General features: G+C 45.3%; 1 protein-coding gene across 2 annotated transcripts in view; it reads right to left on the reverse strand.

The window, feature by feature from the left end:
- The window catches only part of USP6NL (USP6 N-terminal like), a 121,257-nt gene that overhangs the window by 91,943 nt on the left and 4,990 nt on the right, over positions 1–24,324 (reverse strand). For both annotated transcript variants that reach the window (XM_056114673.1, XM_056114672.1), the window contains exon 2: positions 6,288–6,374. In XM_056114673.1, the coding sequence (XP_055970648.1) occupies positions 6,288–6,291 (4 nt within the window). In that variant the 5' untranslated portion in view covers positions 6,292–6,374. The remainder of the gene's footprint in view (positions 1–6,287; positions 6,375–24,324) is intronic.

Below are 24,324 nucleotides of genomic sequence, written 5' to 3' on the forward strand. Positions count from 1 at the left end.
AGTAAACGGCCAAAAGTAGGTATGTGGCAGATATACCACAAACCACCTCCAGCTCAGCTACATAATTGGAGGCACGGCCTCTCTGGTTCCTGATGGAACTGCTTAACAGCCATGATCCCAGAGACTCAGAAACGAATCTTGGAACCCAAAGGGCTTTTGGCAGAAATGTGTCCTATTCCTGCAGTAGGTTACTGGCGCTGGGCCACTCCAGGTGGGAATAGGTTTTGTGCCTTGGCCTGTACCCCCTTGCGGCCCAGTGACTGCCATCCACCAGAGGTCACTGGACAGTCAGGTTTAGGCCTGCAGTGACGAGACACACAGGGCCTCACCAGATGGGGGTGGAACCAGCCCTTTCCTTCCCATCCCAACGAGACCTTGAGTCGCCGCCTATAAACAGCCTCTCTGGCTCCTGATCAAGCTGCTTAATGGCCATGATCCTAGAGACTCAGAAACAAATCTCAAAACCCAGCAGCTTTTGGCAGAAATGCATCTGGACCGCATACAAGATCACCGCCACCTCAGAGCTTATTGGAAAGCCAGTAGTGATGGAGCAACTGCAGTTCATGGGAAGGGGGGTGGTAACAGCACGTCCTTCACACCCTACTGAGGTCACAAGTTGTCCCCCACGAGCGGCTCTCTGGCACGGCCATGACACCAGAAGCAAAAGGACTTAATCCAGAGCCCGGCAGCTTGAGGCAGAAAAGTAAATGGATCATGCATTAAACTAGGGTGCTATGCCTCCCCATGAGGGAAAGGGTGTTGCTCCCTTCCGCCTCCCCCCCCCCCCCTCAGCAAGGTGGCCGCCGCCTCAGAGCTTATTGGAAAGCCAGGTATGAGTCGGTGGTGACAGGGCAACTGCAGTCTCATGGGAAGGGGGACGGTACCAGCTCGTCCTTCACACCCTACCGAGGTCACAAGTTGCCCCCGACGAGTGGCTCTCTGGCACAGCCATAACACCAGACGCACAGAAACCAATCTCATAATTATCTGGCTCTTTGCAGAAATCCAAAATCACTATCGTGCCTGTGTGACATTAAACGATTCTCGTACCAGCTATAGAAAACAAAGTATTTCACAATGCCTTTTCAGCAATTCTGATTGTTGGGGGGGGGGGGGGGATTCTAAACAACAATGGTGCATCTTTTGTTGAAATAATGAATGTAATCAATGCTGAGAAGAGTTAAGTAGAAATCATCTGCCTCACAGGCATTGGGAGGGGTGGGAGGGGGGTATATTGGGGTTCTTGGTGATGAAAAATGAGTTCTGGTGAAGGGAAAGGTGTTTGATCATTGTGTGACCAAGACTTAGACTTGAAAGCTTTGTAACTTTTCCCACAGTGATTCAATAAATAAATATAAGGAAAAAAATGTGAGAAAATGAAGTAGTACCTAAGCAGCAATAACCTTTGTTTTTTGTAGCTTCTTCCTTATGCATGTTCTTTCAAAACAATCCTTTAGAAATTGTTTGGCACTGTTTTCTATATAAACTATTAATGTTGTTCTAATTGCCATTAAAAGATATGAGATTCATTTCCAATTATAGCCACAGTTTAAACATACAAATCAACTTACTTGGTAATTTTTGCATCTTGGGCACCATCAGATAAAGTTTTAGACAAATTTGATCAATGTTAAATGTAGCAAAATATGCAAATATAGAAAAACGAGAACAATTCAAGCACAGAGAACCAAAAGGTTTTCTGTGGGTTGTAATTAACAATTCACAATGAAATGCACAGCAGTGTAATAGCATTGTGCAATGCACTACAAAATAAACATTCCGCCTCAGAGTTTGACATGGAAAGACTTAGACTTAAAACTGGGTAAAAAAATCTTAATTCATTTGAACCAACAGGCCAGATGAGTCTCAGCAGTAGAGGGCCTGGGTTCAATCCCTAGCACCCAGGTGATGGTGACCCCTGGCCCAGCCAAAAGCAATAATAAAAAGTGTTTAACAACCCCCTGGCTTTAGAGCTGGGGCAGTGTGTCAAGTACACAGAGAAACCGATCCCCTGTGGTCAGGGTCACTGGGCACAAGTGGCAGCCTCACCTGAGGTGTGAGGCCCCACATGCCCCCATGGGCACTGTAGGCTGTACAAGCGCCACTTCCTCACATGGGAGGGGAGAGCGCTCAGCAATCAGCCTGCCCATACACACCAGGGCTCAAGCCTGCATTCTCTCTGGAGAAGCATAGAAGTAAAGATTCAGTCACCCACACTGACATATATTCCTATGTTTAACCTGCATTTTGCTTCTCCAACATTTTTTTTCAAAAAAACAGAAATTTTGATAGACTCAAGCCCCATCTTTTTGAAAACTCATAATCTCCTAGAAATCACAGCATAATACAGACCAGCACCCCACCTGACTCTGGTTACGGCATTCTACTCAAGAATTCTAGGACCAGGCAAATGGCTCAGCACTGGACTCCATCCCAGGCACCTTCTGGTCTCCTGAGCACTGAAGAGTGAACTCTGAGCACTGCCAGATGTGGCCAAAAAAGAGCAAAACAAAACAAATAATTTTTTACCACTAAAAGAAATCAAAGAATCAGCAAGAAAAAGAAATGTTAACCCAAGACTGTTTCAAATGGGGGTATGGTGTTGCCAGCAGGTCTATCTGTACCTGTGAGGTGAGTGCATCAGCAGCCAGATGGCGCCTGATGGCCCAAAATTGCTGCTGTGCCTTTGGTCAGACCCCAAAAACTTGGGGCAGTTTACCAAGAAAGTAAACGGCCAAAAGTTAGGTATGTGGGAGACACACCCACAAACCACCTCTGGCTCAGCTACATAATTGGAGGCATGGCCTCTCTGGTTCCTGATCAAACTGCTTAATGGCCATGATCCCAGAGACTCAGAAACAAATCTCGGAACCCAGCAGCTTTTAGCAGAGATGAGTCTGGTCCCCGCAATGGGTTACCGGCGCCAGACCACCCCAAGGGGGAGAGAGGTGGGAAGGTCCCTCTGCCTGCTCCCCCTTGGCGGCAAGGTGGCCGCCATCCTCCAGAGGCCATTGGACAGTCAGGTTTGGGCCTGCAGTGCTGAGATACATGGGGCCTCACAGGATGGGGGTGGAGCAGGCCCTTTCCTCCCCACCCCAACAAGACCCTCGAGTCACCGCCTACAAATGGCCTCTCTGGCTCCTAATTAAGCTGCTTAACGGCCATGATCCAAGAGACTCAGGAACAAATCTCAGAACCCAGCAGGTTTTGGCAGAAATTCCTCCAGTTTTAATTGTTTAAATTTCAGAATTCCACTACTGCAGCCACACAACATCATATGTTATTCATAACCAGAAATAGAAAACAAATTGTCTACAGTTGCTTTTTCTGCAGATCTGAGTGTTGGGGTAAAATCCCAAATTAATAATGGTGAGTCTGGTGTCAAAATATTGAATGTAATCCAAGTAGAGAGAGAGTAATGTGGAAATCATCTGCCCCACAGGTAGGGGGAGGGTGTGGGATGGGGGGTATGCTGGGGTTTTCGGTGGGGGGAAATGGGCACTGGTGAAGGGACGGGTGTTTCATTGTATGACCAAGACTTAAACCTGAAAGCTTTGTAACTGCTCTCACAGTGATTCAATAAATAAAATTATTAAAAAAGGGAGGGAAAAAAGGTGGAGTTCATGTTCAATCAGCTTAATCAACGGCTGAATAAGTAGCAATACTACAATTTAAAAAAAAAAAAAAGACTGCTTCAAAGGGAGCCTGGAAAAAAAAGCTGCAAATTAAGAACAAAGCAAGGAAAGACTGACTGTAGTCAATCTCCTTGATATATTCAATTAAAATGTCTACCTTTTAGGTCATTTTCAAGAACGAAATCTGCAGTTGCGCCCCTCCCTGAAATCCTGCAACAGCCTCTATAGAATCTAATCCAAACTTTAGGAATGTACATGACTTGGACCCAGATTTTGCTTTCTTTTTTATCTCTGTACTCCAAAATGTTCACTTGCTACATTTCTGTGTCCTCAAACCCTATGTTTTCCTAACCCCCGGGGAAGATTTTATCCTAGAATACTGCTCCCTCTCTTTCTTGTTCACTGTAAAGCCCAGGCCCAGTTTTAGGCACAAACTATGCCTTTTTGCTCAAAGAGTGGACAGATTTAGCTGGAGCAATAGCACAGCAGGCAAGGCAATTGCCTTACACACAGCCAACCCAGATTCAACTCCAACATCCTGTATGATGCCCCTGGACATAAATATCGGACATATTACACCACCAGGAATAATCCCGAAGTCAGCCCTGAACATTGCCAGGTTGGCCCAAAGAAGGGAGAAAAAAAAAAAGTTAAGCGATTAAAGAAAGGAGCAAACTGGCAAGTCACTCTAATGCATAGGGCAGGGAACAGTATCACAGCAGCACATAGAGGTCAGCCAGTCACCATGATGGGGCCTGGGTGGCAAAGAGAAGTTCCAGGAACTGGGCAACTAAGCAGAAACAAACTTTGCTTTAATGTGCTAACAGTGAAGGCAGGAATTCTGCACTATGATACAGTAAAAGTAAAGGTAAAGGCCCTCCCGTTGTTCGTCAATTTGCTCGAGCGGGTCCAGTAACGTCTCCATTGGAGACTTTGTTGTTACTGTGTTTGGCATATCAAATACATCACGGGGAGCTTGCCAGGCTCTGCCGTGCGGGCGAGATACTCTCGGTAGCTTGCCGGGCTCTCTCAGAGGGGTGGAGGAATCGAACTCAGGTCAGCCATGTTGGCTGTGAGCAAGGCAAATGCCCTACCACTGTGCTATCACTCCAACCCAGGGCTAAACCCTTCATGCTTTGCAGTTCCCATTCTCCACCACACAGCAATGGCAAATACATAAAAACACATTGTATAATGACATGCCTGTGCCCCCAGACATGCCACACATGCCTATGCGCAGGTGGAGAATCGAGCAGGAGCACCAGGCCAGCTGAGCCTAAGGCAGCTAAACTGGGCTCTGGAGCCCTGAGTGGGAGCGGACAGCAGAAACCTGGCCTGCGGGGGACACAGGTTGGGAGGGGGCTTTTACTTTGCGATTCATTCTCACATAAATCACATTTATGTGAGAGCGCTCCCCAGCGGGGCTTGCTCACTCAGAACCCAGGCTGGCGTTGACCCTCCTCCTCACTTAGGAGACTAAGTGCAGGTCGCCACTCTGCATGTCCCGGCCCCAGAAGCTGCTGACCTAATGCCAGCTGACTCGGTGGCCTGGTCTGTGACATCCCCACTGTGGTGTGGACCAGGGCCCTCAGCCACCAACACAAGCCCTGATTCTGTTCCATCAGAAAGCTCACAGCCAGGCCCACACAATGGCAGAACTGCTCACAAAAGCTCCAAGAATGCATTTGCATCTTTCTTGATCCACATTTGAACTCTTGCACTAGCAATTCCTGCTTGTTCAAAGTGCCCACCAGTCTTAAGAGCAGCCACGGAAGGGGCCAGGAAAGCAGAGACCACCCCTCACCGCACCGCCATGCAAGAAGCAGACAAGGGTTTCCCATAAACGCTTAATGTTCACTGATTGACTGCTTTCAGTTATTTTTTCCATACTGGTGAGGAGGAATACTACTCTACTCATATTGAGGTAGATTTGATCAATATGACAAAAACTTTTATAATACTGATTTTCTGAAACTATATTCCAACAAGGAAATGCTCAAAGTTTTCTTTATGGAAAAAAGCTGCCCTTTTTAAAAAGTATATCAGAAGTATAATAAGATACCAATCAGGGTCAAATCTTTGCAGACCCTCCCCACACACTCCCTCCCCCACCCCCTGCTTTTTTTCCCTCTGAAAGTAAACATTAGCCCAAAATAGTGAAATCCAATTCTCAGCAGAAGGAGACAAAGAATGTCACATCCACACTGAGAAGATAAGGGCATGAAATCCCACAGGTATGGGACAGACTTTGGTTCCAGTTCATTCAAATTCCCTCAAAAGTAATAGTCAGTTCAGGGTTTTTGGTTTGTGGGGCTTACATATAGTATTAACTCATGGTACTCAATAACTCAATTTCATCCAATAAAAAATGTGCTAACAGAGCCCACTGTAATTTTCCCTCTTGGCATTTCTAAAGAGTGAGATGCACAGGCTGACAAGTCTATAGAAAGCTGCAGACAATGAGGCTCCGAGCCAAGGAGAGAATGACACAGACTGCTCACCACCTCCAACCTCTAGGCACAAAGCACACACCAGTCTCTCCTGCTTCAGGGTTGGGTCTGAGCAGAGTGTCAGAGCCCTGATGAGGGGACGCACGGCCGCCTGCCATGGCGGTCCCCCTGTTCCGGGCACCACGCTGGAAAAAGCACTTACTCATGGCTGGAAAGGGCTCCAGGCGCAGTCCCAATCGACGAGGAAAGCACACTCTGCTGTCCAAGGCTGCTCAGAGGAATACATGTCCTGTCAGAAAAGAAAGGAAACCATATTTTCTAAAAGCAACTTTTCTGAGAGATAATGAGGACAATCACTTTGCTTCCATTTCTTCCCATTTCCAAAAGAATTCCTTGTCTTCCTCCATATGGAGGTGACCGCCTGAGCCTCTGGGAACAGTTGCTCCCTCCTGTCCTTTCTCTCACCTTTTCCCTTCCCTGATACAAGCTAACCTCCCTCCCCCAAATAAACGATCAACAGAAAGTACTTTCGAGAGTTACTTTTCTTCAGTGACTAAGAATTCTCTCCCCCACGTCAGGTCAGCCAGAGGAAAGGAATCCCTCACACCTAACCACCAACAAAGAACTTGTAGGCACTGTCCAGTACTTATCACCAGAGGACGGATAGAAACTGTAAGAACAAGCATTTTCCTCATTATAAAACTAGTAGTGAATCATTTTTAAAAATGGAACACACAGGGCTGGACTGATGGTATAGCAGGGATGGGATTTGCCATGGAAGCAGTCAACTCAGGTTCAATTCCCGTCATCCACATGGTGCCTTAAGCACAGCCAGATGACCCAGAAGTTTTTCCTGAGCACAGACAGGAATAACCTCTGAGCATCACCACACGTGGCCCAAAACAAACAAAAAGGAACATGAAAATAAATCACAAAGTAAAAACCCCCTGCCAACAATGCACCACCTTTTACGTGCATGTGTGTGTGTTTGTGTGCGTGTGTGTGTGTGTGTATGTATTTAGGTGAGGCCTTAAGACATGTTTCTTCTCCCAAGAAAGACTGAAGGAGGTTTTAATATTTTATAAAACCTACATTAAAAATTGGGATGGGGGATGGGGGGTGGGAGAGATACTGGGATCTGTGGTGGTGGGAAATGGTCACTGGTGGAGGGATGGGTATTCAAAATAAATAAATAAATAAGAAAAAAAATTGTGTACTTGCATCTATTTACATAAGTATCATTCTGTGGGCCAGGGAGTGAGTTCAGAGGACTGGACTCATTCCTTGCTGCACAGGTCCTACGTCTGTCCCCCAGTACTGCAAGGCCCCTAAGCACTTGGCAGGGATGGCCCTGGAGACCTGAAGCACCACTGGACCCAAGCACTGAATTGTCTGGCCCAGCTGACTGAATCACTGGGAACAGCCCCCACCCTTGTGCCAGCAGAGCTGGAAGGCCTCCCCCAAATACACACACACACACACACACACACACGCGCGCGCGCGCACCCCATATATTAGTTATAAACCTAAGCTTTATTTCAGATTTATATTACAGAGCTTGCTCTCTTGATCATACAGTAAAGACAGGTAAAAGTCTTCTTTATGGAAAAAGAAGCTCACAGGAAGCTCACAGGCAGGCCCACACAATGGCATTTCATTCATAAATGAATGCTGACATTCTCAATGTACCCATGAATGTATGTGTCCTTGCAAATCTACTATCAAGACTTCCATGGCGAATATTTGATTTGATATAAAACTGACACAAAGATACCACCTGACAGCTTCCAACATGAACTGCTAAGGCACTTCTAAACAAGGAACAGCGACTTTATTTCTGAATCAATGAAGACAGTAGGGCTACTACCCCTTAGTTTCCCACTGGGTCTGAAATAAATTTAAGGCTTTCTTTTGAAGAACTGATACTTCCCTCAGGTCGGACCACCTATGAGAAGCAGAAAGTTACAGAAGGAAGGAAGGCGGCACTAGGCTTGCCTGGGCCTGGTGCAGAGCCCGGCTCCGACACTGCGATTAGCAGTGGCCTGTATCACAGCGCTGCCACCTCGTCGCCTGATTCCCAGCCCCCGGGCTTTCTTCTTCATCTCTGCAGCAGGTAATATAAAATGATGTTCATTTCCAGATCAGCTAGTTATTGAGAAGTTGGACAGATAATCTAGCTCAACATAAGACCCACACTAGTAGTTTTGGAACCCAGGATGAAGTCTCTTTTCTTTTTTATTTATTTCCTGCCCCGTCCCCCCATGATGAAGTTTCTTGCAATAAATACACTTTCTCAGTGGTGCATCTGAGTCTATCAGATTTGTTTTCCCTCCTAGGAAACACCTACCAAGTCCTTCACACTGAAGCCTGGGGCAGATCCAGGAAAGCAATTCCAGATTAGACAAAATAAAATGCATTAAATGTTTACAGATGACCCAGAAGTTCACCTACAGCTCACTAATAATCGGAGGACTTATACTCCTTAGCCACAGACTTTTCTCTTTGCTCATATTTATATCAAAGTCTTTGATCTGTTTTTAAAAGAACTGTCATTTTTTAGCAGCTGATACATTATTTAAGTTCCTGGTGTATAATAAACACTGAAACAAATACACTTTCAACAGTTGTACCTGAAGATTAGAACCTCCTGCCCAGATGTCCAGAACAGGTCTCCAAGTTGTGTCACCTTGATCAAAGACTTTCAGCTTGGATTTGAAATTCCAAAATGGAAACAAACATCAGAGCACACAAAACAGTATGCTTTGCCATAATCATGCTCTGCCGTAATCATAAATTGCCAGATTGATACTTCTTCAAGAATTGAAACTCCTTAAGATATTAGAGCTTTCTCCACATGAAAAATAGTAACTTCAAAAAAAAAAAAGGGTAAAAAGTAAAGAGAGAGTATGGGGGAAATTGTCTACCATGAAGGCAGGGGGAGGGCTAGAAAAGGGGGGGGTGTATACTGGGGACATTGGTGGTGGAGAATGTGCACTGGTAGAGGGATGGGTGTTTGATCATTGTATGATTGAAATTCAAGCATGAAAGCTTGTAACTGTATCTCACAGTGATTCAATAATAATAATTTTAAAAAAAAAACAGGGTAATGAAAATCAGAAGCCGGGGGGTATTATTCTTATTATCAACATTATTATTATTATTATTGCTGCTCTTTTTTGTTTTGAGGATATAACTGGTAGTGCTCAGGGCTCATTCTTGACCATGAACTCAGGGGTCACACCTAGGGTTTCTTGGGGGATTATATGGGGTTCCTGCTAGGCAATGAACCCAAATGGGCCTTGTGCAAGACAAGCACTCTGTCCACTGTAAAGCCCTGTATTTTTAACCTTACCAGCTGATTTGAAAAATGTACTTGACAAATACAAAACAATAATCCATTTATTAGAATATTAAATGTCACAAAATAATTCTTAGATACATTTTTATTACTAATAGCTGAAGTCACTTGTTTCATATTCTTTATGCTAATTCAAAAGTTTAGAATGTTTCTCTTATCTACTTTCAAAATTGCCTGTGGATCAATTCTTTTAAACTAAGCATCTCAGTCGCATGTAAGGTGACATTTTCAGATTCCCTTTATCCTTCCCTGAATGCTACTCTACTGGACACTCAGAAAATCAGAGAAGATGGTACTTTGCTTTTCACAGTGTCTAAGAGAAAGGGAAGCATTGCTTTAAATCTACAATTTTAAATAAAAGGTGTATTGGGGTATTTCTACAAATGTTGGCCCTTCGAATTTTTTCTTGACCCCCCCCCCCAGAAATTGAGCTATTCATGGGGCCAGAGAGATAGTACAGCAGGTAAGGCATTTGCCTTGTACACAGTGCCAACCCGGTTTCAATTCCCAGCATCCCATGTTCCCCCGAACACCACCAGGAGTCATTCCTGAGCACAGAGCCAGGAGTAAGCTCTGAGCATCACCAGGTATAGCCCAACGAACAGAAAAGAGAAAGAGAGAAGGAAGGAAGGAAGGAAGGAAGGAAGGAAGGAAGGAAGGAAGGAAGGAAGGAAGGAAGGAAGGAAGGGAAGGGAGGGAAGGGAGGGAAGGGAGGGAAGGGAGGGAAGGGAGGGAAGGGAGGGAAGGGAGGGAAGGAAGGAAGGAAGGAAGGAAGGAAGGAAGGAAGGAAGGAAGGAAGGAAGGAAGGAAGGAAGGAAGGAGAAGGGAAGGGAAGGGAAGGGAAGGGAAGGGAGGGAAGGGGAGGGGAGGGGAGGGGAGGGGGAAGGGGAAGGGAAGAATTGAAGAAGGGAAGGGAAGGGAAGGGAAGGGAAGGGAAGGGAAGGGAAGGGAAGGGAAGGGAAGGGAAGGGAAGGGAAAGATTGAGCCACTCATACCCAGGGTTACCAAACAGGAGTTTTTGCACATGACTCTTGCCATTCTCATGCCAAATCTTCCTACACATGAACGGTGAGGCTGCAGTGGCCCATTGAGAGCCCATCCTGGCAGATGACACCTCCTCCAAAGGCCAGCAGCCCCAGCAATTGTGCAGACACACAGCAGGCCTATGGAGAGCTTCTGCCACAGTGAGAAACTTAAACCCTCTGGCAGTATCTGAAAGGATTTCTGGTTTCTGTAACATTAGATACTCCATTCTAGAGCCTATTTCTTTAAAATTTAAACATAACAGAATTACAAAGTGTAGTATTTGGTATCCCAATCTACTGCTTCAAAAAGTATTCTTTCAGCAAACCAATGTAAATGACCTTAATTCACTGGATAAGAACTTATACACACACACACACACACACACACACACACACACACACACGGGAGCGCGCATGTGCGCCCGGCCCTCTGAATATCTACTAAACAATGGTCTGTGCTCCATCTCCTTCCCCACCACTCACAAACCACAATATAAAAAAAAAATCAAGTTCAATTCTGAGGACATGAGGCTGAATGCAATGTGTCTATTTGTCACAATGGGGCAAACAGGCTGGTTCCACTTCAGTGCAGTGGCCAGGATTGGAATTCAAGGGAAAGGAAGCAAAAGGATGGCAGTCCTGCTGGGCAGAGGAGGGAGATGTCCAAGTTTAAGGAGAACCACCCAGGATTCTAAGAGAGGGAAAAAATCCTAAAGTTATGAAAAAGTATTGCAAAAAAACTGAACTTTTTTTGTTTGTTGTTTTGGGGGTCACACCTGGCGATGCTCAGGGATTACTCCTAACTTCTCCACTCAGGAATAACTCCAGGCTGTGCTTGAGGGGTCATATGGAATGCCGAAGATCAAACCCAGGTCAGCTGCGTGTATGGCAAATACCCTTACCGACTGGACTATCCCTTAGGCTCCCTAACCTAGACATCTTAATTAATAAATGTTCAAAGGGCCAAAGAGGTAAGACAGTAGTAAAGCAGTTGCACTGCACACTGCTGACTCTGGCTTGATACCCAGCACAACATATGGTGCCTAGAGCACTGCTGAGCAAGAGTCAGGAGTAAGCCCTGAGCACCACTGGGTATAGCCCACCGCCCCTAATAATTAACAACCCACTATGCCTTTTCTAATCTGTTCAGATACACAGTGTTCATCTAAAAAAAATATCTAGCACTCTTTACTTGGAACTGTTTCGGCTCTACAGTTAAACTGCTAATAAACATGCTCAGCAAAGACTGCCGAAGCCCTTCTCTGATCCCAGGACACTTTCTCCGTAACTCCCTCAAGCTAAGGTGATTATCTTCATCCATTTCCAAAATACATTCCTTTATAAACACACAGTTCTTCATGTGCAGATAAAACTCTAAAGAAGCAGAAGACAATGCAGATGATCTGAAATTCCTGAGTCACAGGTTTTATCTTTTAGCATACTTAGTCTCTGAAGGTAAGGAGGTTAAAGTCATTAATTCTTTCCATAATCTTTAACTTTGTGGTGCCCGTTTCAATTTGAAGAATTTCCATTATTTGTGAACTTTTCAATTTTATCACTCCAGATAAGTACTTCTCCAACGAAAATAAAGTTGTCAAGAAGTTCTGTTTCTGAGATTCTTGTTTTCAAATGACTTATTAACTCTTATGACTTGATACCTGAAATACTTGCTAAAATACAAAAAATAATTCTTTAAAATACATAGCTAAGCTCACAGAGACTAAGAGAATGCTTCATAGACCAAAATAATAGTAAGAAAGAACTGAAGCACATATACATACAGTCCTGGGTATTGATAAGTCACTGCCCTAAAGATATCTCCCATAACAAAAGACAATTTTCAATAGTCACTTAGTCCCCTGATTCCATTCAAATTTAAATATAGTTTCCTCCTCTAGCTAGACAGATTTCAACAGCCACATATGGCTACTGGACAGCACAGACCTGGTGACTATTTTCATAGAAATCCTACTGAAAAAATGCAGAGGATTTCCATGTTAATACTCCTACTGGGACAAAACAAAGCTTTACACTAGATTGCATGCGAAGGACAGAGCGAAGCAAAGACAAATTTTAGAAATACAACTTCCCAGTCTGAAAACAGCAATTGCTTTGCACGCAGCCAACCTGGGTGCAATCCCCAGTACTCCATGCGGTCCATGGTTCCCTGAGCTCTGCTCAAGGATCATTCCTGGCAGAAATAAGCACTGAGCACCTCCAGGTGTGGCTCAAAAAGGTGTGGCGGGTAGGGTACTGAGGATTATGTAATGCAGAATCAAACAACTGCCGTGCACACAGCTGACCCAAATTCAATCCCCGGCACACCATAAGGTAAACCAAGTCCTAACAGAAGCAAGCCCTGAGCACTGCTGGGGGAGGAGAGGGGAACGGAGAGGCATCCCAAAGGGAAGTTTATGATTTGGGAGGGGACAAGGGAATAGTTCAGAGAAATCTGTTATCAAAACTAATCTTCAATAAGATTTCAAGTTGAAATCAAACTTTTTTGCTGTGAAAATCTCAATCCTACAAATAAAATGGGTTGGTTGGCTCCGACTACAAATGCCCTCTGTGAGAAAGTTCTCTTAAATTAAAAGTCTCAAAGGATTTCCCATTGATAAAATTACATCAAGAATGAGCTCAGATAAGAGAAGGAACACATGGAGGGTGCGGGATCCCGGAGGAAAAGAAAAAAGAAAAAACAGGTTCCAAAAAGAGCCGAGAGCACCGGCAAGTTCCAGATGGAGTAGGCGCCGCATCCCGCCTCCCCCAGATGGAACCCTGGTGACCAGAAGCCTCTACAAACACAGCTCGAGTATGCGCTTAGGCGGCCGCGCGACATCTCTCTATATACAAAGTGATCAATGAGAAGTAAACCACCCAATCTTTCTCCCTGAAAATCAGAGTTAAGTTTGGAGCATGGCCACAGCCCCAGAAACACAAGGACTTAATGCAGAAACCAGCAGCTTAGAGCAGAAAAGTGAACGGACGATGAGTTAACCCAGGCCATCATTTCTGCCCAGAGGGGAAAAGGGTGTTGCCCCATTCGCCCTCTCTTCTCTGGAAAGAAGGATGGCGGCCGCATGGGAGCCTTTTGGACAGCAGGTATGAGCCGGGGGTGTGGGGGCGACTAAAACCTCATGGGAAGGGGGGCGTTCCGGTCCGTCCTTCACGCCCTACCGAGGTCACCAGTTGCCCCCCACGAGCGGCTCTCCAGCACGGCCACAGCCCCAGAAGCACAAGGGCTTAATGCAGAACCCAGCAGCTTGGAGCAGAAAAGTGAAAGGACTATGCGTTAATCCAGGCAATCATTTCTGCCCAGAGGGGAAAGGGTGTTGCTCCCTTCCGCCCTCCTCCCTCTGGAAAGAAAGATGGCGGCCACATGGGAGCCTTGTGGACAGCAGGTATGAGCCGGGAGTGTGGGGGCGACTAAAACCTCATGGGAAGGGGGGCGTTCCGGTCCGTCCTTCACGCCCTACCGAGGTCACCAGTTGCCCCCCACGAGCGGCTCTCCAGCACGGCCACAGCCCCAGAAGCACAAGGGCTTAATGCAGAACCCAGCAGCTTGGAGCAGAAAAGTGAACGGACTATGCATTGATCCAGGCCATCAAGTCTGCCGGAGGGGAAAGGGTGTTGCCCCATTCGCCCTCTCCTCTCTGGAAAGAAAGATGGCGGCCACATGGGAGCCTTGTGGACAGCAGGTATGAGCCGGGAGTGTGGGGGCGACTAAAACCTCATGGGAAGGGGGGCGTTTCGGTCCGCCCTTCACGCCCTACCGAGGCCACCAGTTGCCCCCACGAGCGGCTCTCCAGCACGGCCACAGCCCCAGAAGCACAATGACCTAATGCAGAACCCAGCAGCTTGGAGCAGAAAAGTGAAAGGACTATGCGTTAATCCAGGCAATCATTTCTGCCCAGAGGGGAAAGGGTGTTGCTCCCTTCCGCCCTCCTCCCTCTGGAAAGAAAGATGGCGGCCACATGGGAGCCTTGTGGACAGCAGGTATGAGCCGGGGGCGTGGGGGCGACTAAAACCTCATGGGAAGGGGGGCGTTCTGGTCCGTCCTTCACGCCCTACCGAGGTCACCAGTTGCCCCCCGCGAGCGGCTCTCCAGCACGGCCACGGCCCCAGAAGCACAAGGACTTAATGTAGAACCCAGCAGCTTGGAGCAGAAAAGTGAACGGACTCTGCATTGATCCAGGCCATCAAGTCTGCCGGAGGGGAAAGGGTGTTGCCCCATTCGCCCTCTCCTCTCTGGAAAGAAAGATGGCGGCCACATGGGAGCCTTGTGGACAGCAGGTATGAGCCGGGAGTGTGGGGGCGACTAAAACCTCACGGGAAGGGGGGCATTTCGGTCCGCCCTTCACGCCCTACCGAGGCCACCGGTTGCCCCCCGCGAGCGGCTCTCCAGCACGGCCAGGACTCCAGAACACAGAAACCAATTTCTTAACTATCTGACTTTCAGTAGAAATACTTCCAGGGTCAATAGGTAAAAGAGCAGAAATCCAAAACCAACATTTAATTCTTGAACCCAGCCGTAGAAAGCAAATCACTTCACAATGCTTTTTCAGCATGTCTGATTTGGGGGGGGGGTAAACTCTAAATAATAGTGGTGAATCTTTTATTGAAACAATGAATCTAATCAAAGCAGATAGAGTGTTAACTAGAATTCATCTGCTTCACAGGGACGGGGAGGGGTGGGGGGTGGGGTTTTATTGGGGTTCTTCATGGTAAAAAATAAGTATTGGTAAAGGGAAATGTGTTTGATATTTGCATGACTGAGACATAAACCTGAAAGTTTTGTAACCTTTCCCACAGTGATTCAATAAATAAAAAAAAAAAAAAAAAAAAAAAAAAAAAAAAAGAATGAGCTCAAAAATCAAAACTGCATAAGCAAGGTTCAACAAAAATTTCAACCAAGGATGGAATCAGTGAAGGGCCTTCCATGTGAGGTCCTGAGTTTGATGCCCATCTATCTACATACACACACACACACACACACACACACACAAACTTAACTCAAATTCATCAAGTTTTTTTAAAAATCAAAAGATGCCCATCACACACACGCGCGCACACACTTATCCCAACACTTAACTGAAATAAATTCATCAAGTTTTTTTAAAAATCAAGATGCCCATCTCTCTCTCTCTCTCTCTCTCTCTCTCACACACACACACACACACACACATATACCCACACTTAACTGAAATAAATTCATCAAGTTTTTTTAAAAATCAAAAGATGCCTAAGGTTCAAAGCCAGAGTCCTGAGCTCATTCCCTAGCACCATATGGTCACAAGCACTACCACAAGTGGCTACAAAAGAAAAGAAAAAGACAGCAATACTGCTTTAACATTGTAATGCTTTAAAGTGTCTTTAAAATATCATATGAGGACCTAGTGTGAAAAAGTATATAAAATGAACAAAAAAGACAAAGTTGAAAAAAATCGAGTGAAACATAGGAGAATGAATAATTAACCTCAATGATGGAGTTCTGCTATCTTGGGGCCAGACCAATAGTATAATGGGTGCACGCTTGCCTTGAGCCAGACTAACCCATGATCAATTCCCTGACTGAGTTCAATTTTCCATATCCCATACAGTCCTCCAGTCCCCTCCAGAAGTGATCCCTGAACTCAGAGAAGGAATAAGACCTGAGCACCACAGGTGTGGCACAAAAACCAGAACAAAGACAAAAGTTCTGCTAGTTTAGATAATGCTAAAAGAGAAAAATACATCTGAAATTATCCAGAATTTAACCAAGGCAGACAGATTAAAGAAAGAAAAATAAGATATTGAAAATATATTTAAAACATATTAATACGTACATCTAATTGAAGTTTTTATAAAGAGAACAAAGACTGGAGAGATCAACATGTAAAACGAGATAACTGAAAATTTTACTAAGGAAGTGAAAGACACTGTAGATTTAAATTCAGCAAATTCTAAGTATAGATAAAAAAGGAAATTGACACCTAGAGACATCATAGTGAAACTACAAAAATTTCAGTGACCAAGAGCACTTAAAAGTAACCAGAAATAAGTCAGATTGCTTCAAAGAGCCAATCAAACAGGACTTCTGACCTCTCAACTAGACAGCGAAAGCCAAAGATAAGAGTAAATTTTCAAAGTTGTAAAAGAAAATAACTACCAAGCTATAGCTAAGTACCCAACTCAGCTAAACTGCTTTTTCATGAAAAGATGAAAAATGATGCCAAAACAAAGTCTGAAATATAAAGAATGAGAAAATAGTGAACATGAGTAAATGCAAGCAAATATTTGAGGTAAAATTTCTAAAATAGGAGGTACCAAAAAATAAAACCTTAAGCACTGAACAAAAACTGTGCACAGGAGCCAAAACAGAGTCTAGCAGCTACGATGCTTGCCCAGTAAGCAACCAGGCCGGGCTCCAGCAGCTCAGATGGTGCTCCAGTCCCTCCAGAAGTTATCCCAGAACAAAGGCAGTTAAACCCTCAACACCACAGGGTGTGGTCCTAAAATGGGGTGGGGGGGGAAGAGGAGAAAGAGGGAGGAGAGAGGGAGAGGAAAAAGAGAGATGAGAGAGGGAGAAGAGAGGGAGAGAAGAGAAGCAAGAAAGGGAGAGGAGAAAGAGAGGGAGGAGAGGGGGGAGGAGTGAGGAAAGAAAGGGAGAGAAGGAGAGAGGAAGAAGAGAGAGAGGAGAAAGAGAAGGAGACAGGGAGAGAAGGGGGAGAGGAGAGAGGGAGAGAGAGGAGAGGGAGAGAAAGAGAGGGAGTGAAGAGAGAGGAGACAGTGAGGAGAGGGAGGGGGACAGGGAGAGGAGGGAGAGAGGGAGACAGGAAGAGGGGGAGGGGACAGAAGGAGAGGAGAAAGAGAGAGAGGGATACAGGGAGAGGAGGGGGAAAGAGGGAGATGAAAAAAGAGAGAGAGGGAGACAGAGAGAGGAGGGGGAGAGGGAGGAGGAGGGGGGGGGTGAGACTGGCAACTGCACTGCAAAAGACAAAGGAGCTCTGCTGTGAAAAGGTTGGCCATGGAACAAGAGCCATGGGGAAGTGCCAGCTGCCCAGTACTGGGTCATTTGTACTGTCTGATTCTGGAGATTTGGATCTCAGCTCCAAGGTGCTACACTCAAAGTTCATTTTCTAGCAGAAATCCATTGATCCTATTTTGCTAATCTGCTGCGCTTTCTGGAAACCTTCTCATAAGAGCTATCAAAGATGATGTCTCAACCAACTGAAATTTCCCCCAAAAGGCTTATGAGTCAGTTTTTAAATGATTAATGTTCACTTTCCAAATTAAAAGTAACCAAGTTCATTACTGAGAAGCTATTAGCAACCAGGGAGTGTTCTAGGTTCTCCAGACACAGTCATGAATGAGAACCAAGATTCAATCTCTGGGAACTTCCATTAGGTCATTCTAGTTCTACTCTCCCTTCTTCACCCACTCACAGTCCACAGGGGAGATTCCCAGGCAGTGCATGCACCTTGGGCTAGAGTGATATAGCACAACAAATAGGGCATTTGCCTTGCATGCGGCCAACCAGGGTTCAATTTCTCCGGCCCTCTCGGAGAGCCTGGCAAGCTACCAAGAGTATCCCGCCCGCACGGCAAGGCCTGGCAAGCTACCCGCGACATATTCAATATGCCAAAAATAAACAGTAACAAGAAGTCTCAGAATGGAGATGCTACTGGTGCCTGCTCAGCAAATTGATGAACAACGGGAGGGCAGTGGTACAGTGCAGGCACCTTACTTCTGGATAAAGAACATCCGTCTTTAAGAAAGAAGAAAATCATTATTCATTTTCAAGCAGGCCTCACCAGGAGGCCTGCACCTTGCTTGGCACTCTTTTTAACTGCAATGGCATCCCCTGAAACACAATGCTAAATTCCCACAACTTTCAGTATTTTCCCAGCTCAAGAAGTCAGGCAAATCTTCTATCATTGAGGGAGTGAAAGGAGGTTTGTTTATATCCTATTCACTGGATCAACAAAGTACTTCCTGCTAATAAAATCAGAGAATGAGGGCAAACAGAGAGTTCTTTGGATTTCATCAGTTTGTTTACACATGTATGTTAATGAAGCATGAGACAAGAATGAGGTCAAATTCCCTCACACAGGTAGAATGTAAGTTGGGAGTCCAGAAGAATTTACCAAATCCTACTAGCTTTATATTAGTCAACAGAACTTCTAGATATACAGGAGACAGAGAGAGGTGGGGCCTTTCAAACAAAGTCAAAACTTATTTACATATTAAATTTACCTAATGAACTATCTAGTACACCCATCAGAACTGTTTTCAGATGCCTGAGTAAAACGTAAAGGATTCAGTGGTTCTGATTTTTTTAGACGGACATCATTTTAAAAGCCAATTAAAAAAAAACTGTTGAAACCCAATCATGAACAACTTTGCAACTGTGTTTCTCACAGTGATTCAATAAAATATAATAATATTTTTTGATCACTTGATCACTTGACGTCCCGTTACTCATCAATTTGCTTGAGCAGGCGCCAGTAAGATCTCCATTCGTCCCTGTCACATGCTAGTGTAGCCCAGTGGCATCTGCTCGCTCCAGGAACATGAAGAGCCTCAAACCATTCGTTCAGGGTCTTGACGAAGAAATCCAACCATCTTGTAGGTGGGCGGCCAGGTGTTCTTTTGATGTCCCGTGGAATCCAGTTGGTAACGGCTCTAGTCAAGCGGTCATCTCCAAATCGCATTATGTGTCCGACCCACCTGATTTTCGACGCCTTGGCAAGCGAGATAGCGTAGCTGGTTCTCAATAGTCGATGGAGGTTGGAACTCCAGATTCTTTCTCTCACTTAAGTGAAGCGTGATACTCCAAGCACAGCTCTTTCGATTCTTCTTTGGGAGACCCAAATAGCATTCTCATTCTGTTTTCATAGGGTCCAGGTCTCTGAGGCATATGTTAATGCAGGAAGAACAGTGGAATAGAAGAGATGTGCACGGAGCCAAAGGTTCATCCTCTTAGCTATTTCTTCAATGCTCTTGAAGGCATTTCACGCCACTCTCTTCCTCCTGCGCAACTCAGGTGCCAGGTCATTTGTCATGTTGAGTTCTCGACCTAGGTACACGTAACTGTTGCATTTGGAGATGTTCATTCCATTGAGAGAGAATAAAACGTCAGGAACAAATCCATTTCTCATAAACATTGTCTTTGTGAGATTCAGCTGCAGTCCAACCTTTCCACACTCACGGTCGAAGTCGGCCAGCATTTATGCCGTTTGACTAATGTTTGGTGTTATTAGAACAATGCCATCAGCGAAGCAGAGGTGGTGTAGTTGCCGACCATCTATCTTGACTCCCATTCCTTTCCATTCCAGTCGTCGCATGACGTTCTCGAGGGTGGCACTGAAGAGTTTCGGTGAAATGGTATCACGCTGCTGAACCTCTCTCTTGACATCAATGATCACTTCCTTGTAGAATGGTGAGATCCTGGTAGTGAATCTGTAATACAGCTCACGGAGGATCCTGATGTATTGAGTTTGAACACCCTGTTTGGCTAGGGCTTCGATGACCACTTCAGTCTCAACAGAATCAAAGGCCTTCTTTAAATTAAACATTAGACAGAGCGGCATCTTGAACTCCCAAGAAACCTCAATATTTTTTATAAATAAAATGTGAAAATTCCAGACTGCAACTATAGCAGATGCCTAAAGAATATGAGTAGATGTAATTCCAAATCCAATCCTCAAGGGATTCACATTTCGATAAATTCTAAACACAAGAATGCTGCAGATACACTCACTTCTGCCCATATCTCAGCCTGTAATGTGTACTTTTTTCTTCCTCCTCCTATTTTTCTTTTAAAAAATATTTTAATACGACGGGGTTGGAGCAAGAGTACAGCAGATAGGGCATCTGCCTTGCACATGGTTGACCCAGGTTCGATTCCCAGCATCCCATATGGTTCCCCGAGCACCTCCAGGAGTAACTTCTGAGTGCAAAGCCAAGAGTAACCCCTGTGCATCCCTGGGTATGACCCAAAGAAAGCTATATATATATATATATATATATATATATATATATAGTAAAGGCCCTCCCGTTGATCATCGATTTGCTCGAGAGGGCCCAGTCACGGGGAGCTTGCCAGGCTCTGCCGTGTGGGCGAGATACTCTTGGTAGCTTGCCGGGCTCTCCGAGAGGGACAGAGGAATCGAACTCAGGTCGGCCATGTTGGCTGCGTGCAAGGCAAACACCCTACCGCTGTGCTATATATTTTAAAAGGAGTCAAAGCAACAGTGCAGCGGATAGGACATTTACCTTGCATGCAGCTGACACGGGTTCGATCCCTGGCATCTCATATCCAAGCATGGAGAGGAGTAACCCATGAGTATCACCGGGTGTGACTCAAAACCAAACCAAAAAAAAACTGTAATATTTTAATAGAATTTGAACAAGGGAATGCAATGTTTGAAAGGGGGTGAAAAGCCTAAATCACTTGACCCCAGGGGTATAGGAAGGAGGACAGAGAAGAAAAGAAATCAAGCGGGTGAGATGGACAGGAAGCGATGAGGAGCCAGGGGTCAAGGGGACCAAAGTACATTGATGGTATAAAGAAGTGGTAAGGTAAAAGGTAAAGGCCCTCCCGTTGATCGTCGATTTGCTCGAGCGGGCCCAGTAACATCTCCATTGGAGACTTTGTTGTTACTGTGTTTGGCATATCGAATACGTCACCAGGAGCTTGCCAGGCTCTGCCGTGCGGGCGAGATACTCTCGGTAGCTTGCCGGGCTCTCTGAGAAGGGCGGAGGAATCGAACTCGGGTCAGCCATGTTGGCCGCTTGTAAGGCGAATGCCCTACCGCTATCCAAACCAGAGTCAAGGACACTTTAAGTAAGAGATCCAAACTTTAACAACTAAACTTTAAATTGTGCCTACTGGGGGCCGGAGCAATAGTACAGCAAGGAGGGCATTTGCCGTACACGACCGACCTAGGTTAGATCCCCGGTATCCCATGTGGTCCCTGAGTACTGCCAGGAGTGATCCCTGAGTGCAGAACTAAGAGTAACCACTGAGGATCGCTGGGTGTGACCCAAGAAGCAAAAAAAAAAAGTGCCTGTCAGGGCCAGGGTGATAGCACAGATAGGGTGTTTACCTTGCACACAGCTGACCTGGATTTAATCCCTACCACCCCATATTGCCCCTGAGCATAGCCAAGAGTGATCCCTGAGCACAGAGCCAGGAGTAAATCCCAAACACAGCCAGGTATGGCCCAAAAACAAAAACAAAAAACTGTTTGTCAAGGTGACAAGCTGGAGATGGGGTAGGTGGATAGGGAGGAACCTGGGAACCCCGTGGGAGGGAAGAAGACACTGGTGGTGGGATTCATGCTGGAACATATTATGTCTAAAACCTGGCTGTGAATAACATTGTAAATCATGATGCCTTAATAAAAAAAAAATTTTTTTTAAAGAGTATCTCACCCTGGGAAATGCGAGCTGAAAGTAGACTATAGATCGAACATGATGGCCACTTAATACCTCTACTGCAAACCACAACACCCAAAAGGAGAGAGAAAGCAAAAGGGAATGCCCTGCCACAGAGGTGGGGTGGGGTGGAGGGGACGAGGTGGGGGTGGTTGAGAGGGATTCTGGGACCACTGGTGGTGGAAAATGGGCACTGGTGGAGGGATGGGTACTCGACCACTGTATGACTGAAATGCAAAAGCACAAAAGTTTTTAAGTCTATAACTGTACCTCGTGGTGATTCACTAATAAAAAAATTTTTTTAAATAAAATAAAATAAAGGGTACGTTTCCCCTCCGTTCCCCCCCCCCCTCCACCATTCAATACACACATATTCAGTCCCATGCAAACTTCTCCAGAGGTTTGAGAAGCAGCTGTGAAGACAGAGCAGCTCCCTAACAAGGTTTGCTTTCAGGTCAAAGTTCCAAGGGAGTGAAGGGAGGGAGTTTCATCTTGGGAAGTTCCTTCCTGAATGAAATGAGTGAAAACACATCAACTTATAGGTCCAAACTCAAAAAGGAGTTAATGAGGACATGCAGGTAGAATGTCACTGAACTGGAATTGAGAGTTGTGGGCAGACTCATCTACCACACACAACATTTTAGATGCCAACAGGACAGTTCCTCCATAAACCAAGACACCTGCACTCTGAGGCAAAGCTGGAGGTGACAGAAACTATACCAATAAAGGCAAGGGAGAAGAAACACTATTGCTACATGCCAAGGAGAGTAGAAACTCCCTGATACAAAATAATCTTGAAGGAACCAAGTGAGACACAACTGAATACATACTGTATGGGCCCACTGTGACCCCCACCCCGGGAGGGAGGGAGGGAGGGAGGGAGGAAGGAAGGAAGGAAGGAAGGAAGGAAGGAAGGAAGGAAGGAAGGAAAAGTTGGAGGCTGCTGGAAAAGTTGGCACTGTTCCCTGGGGCAGGGAAGAATGGTGGCTGGGGGGAATGTGGCTGACTTCTGGGTAGGCAAAAAAGTTTTTCATACTGAACTGGATGGGAGTATAGCTACTTTATGGGAGAAGAGGCTGACCCAGCAGTGCTCAGGAGTTATTCCTGGTTCTGTACTCAGGATCACCCCAGCGGCACTCAGGGGACTATACATGGAGCCAGAGTCAGCCACATGTGAGGCAAGCTCCCTACCGCCGGTACAATCTCTCCAACCCTGTAGTTATTTTTATATAAATTCTTAAAAAATTAAAGTAAAAGTAAAGGCCCTCCCATTGATCATCGATTTGCTCGAGCGGGCCCAGTAACATCTCCATTGGAGACTTTGTTGTTACTGTGTCTGGCATATCGAATACTTCACGGGGAGCTTGTCAGGCTCTGCCATGCGGGCGAGATACTCTCGGTAGCTTGCCCGGCTCTCCGAGAGGGGCGGAGGAATCGAACTCGGGTCGGCCATGTTGGCTGCGTGCAAGGCAAACGCCCTACTGCTGTGCTATCGCTCCAGCCCTTAAAAAATTAGTTAAGATTAATGCACATTACATCTATGTCATACCATAACTTTTGAAGGGGGGAATGAGGTAGAAAATAACAAATAAAATAGAGCAGGAGAGACAGTACAGAGGGTGAAGCACTTGCCTTGCATGCAGCCACAGTCAACCAGGTTAGATCCCCAGCACCCCATATAGATCTCTGAGCCCCACCAACAGCTATCCTTGAGCCATGTCATATGTGGCCCCCCCCAAAAAAAAGCAACAACAATAACAAAAAAAAAGGTAACAATGAAATAGGTAGAGAAGGAAAGGGGAAAAAAGAGTCCAGTGTTTTCAAAGATCTTCTATTATGTGAAAAAAAGGTGAAAGTCTCAACATTACACTTTGATAAGTGTAATGAAGAATTCCAGTTAAAAGCAAAGTTCACTGTTTCACTAAACAGAACGAATAATGAAAGAATATATCATCCCAAGCTAATAAAGGAGGATAGTGAGACTTTTAAAAATACAAAGCAAAGCTTTAAAAAGGTACGTGGAACAAGTGAGTCAAATAATTTTAAAACATTAATGCCAAGTTACTGATGCCATTTCATTTATTTTATAGATGTATAAATGTACGGATTTATAGACTTGTTTTGCCATGCCAAGGACCAAACCCAGAGCCTTATACATGCCAAGCTAGTGCCCTGCTCTTGATCCCCATCTCCTTCTCTATTCAATTTTCTTTATCCTCAAAACTTTTTTTTTTTTTATTTATTGAATCACTGTGGGAAAGGTTACAAAGCTTTCAGGTTTACGTCTCAGTCATGCAAATATCAAACACATTTCCCTTTACCAATACTTACTTTTTACCATGAAGAACCCCAATAAAACCCCACCCCCCACCCCTCCCCGTCCCTGTGAGGCAGATGAATTCTAGTTAACACTCTATCTGCTTTGATTGTTTCAA

The sequence above is a fragment of the Sorex fumeus genome, unplaced genomic scaffold, assembly GCF_029834395.1.
Source record: "Sorex fumeus unplaced genomic scaffold, SorFum_2.1 ptg000026l, whole genome shotgun sequence".
In the NCBI taxonomy this organism is placed as follows: Eukaryota; Metazoa; Chordata; class Mammalia; order Eulipotyphla; family Soricidae; genus Sorex; species Sorex fumeus.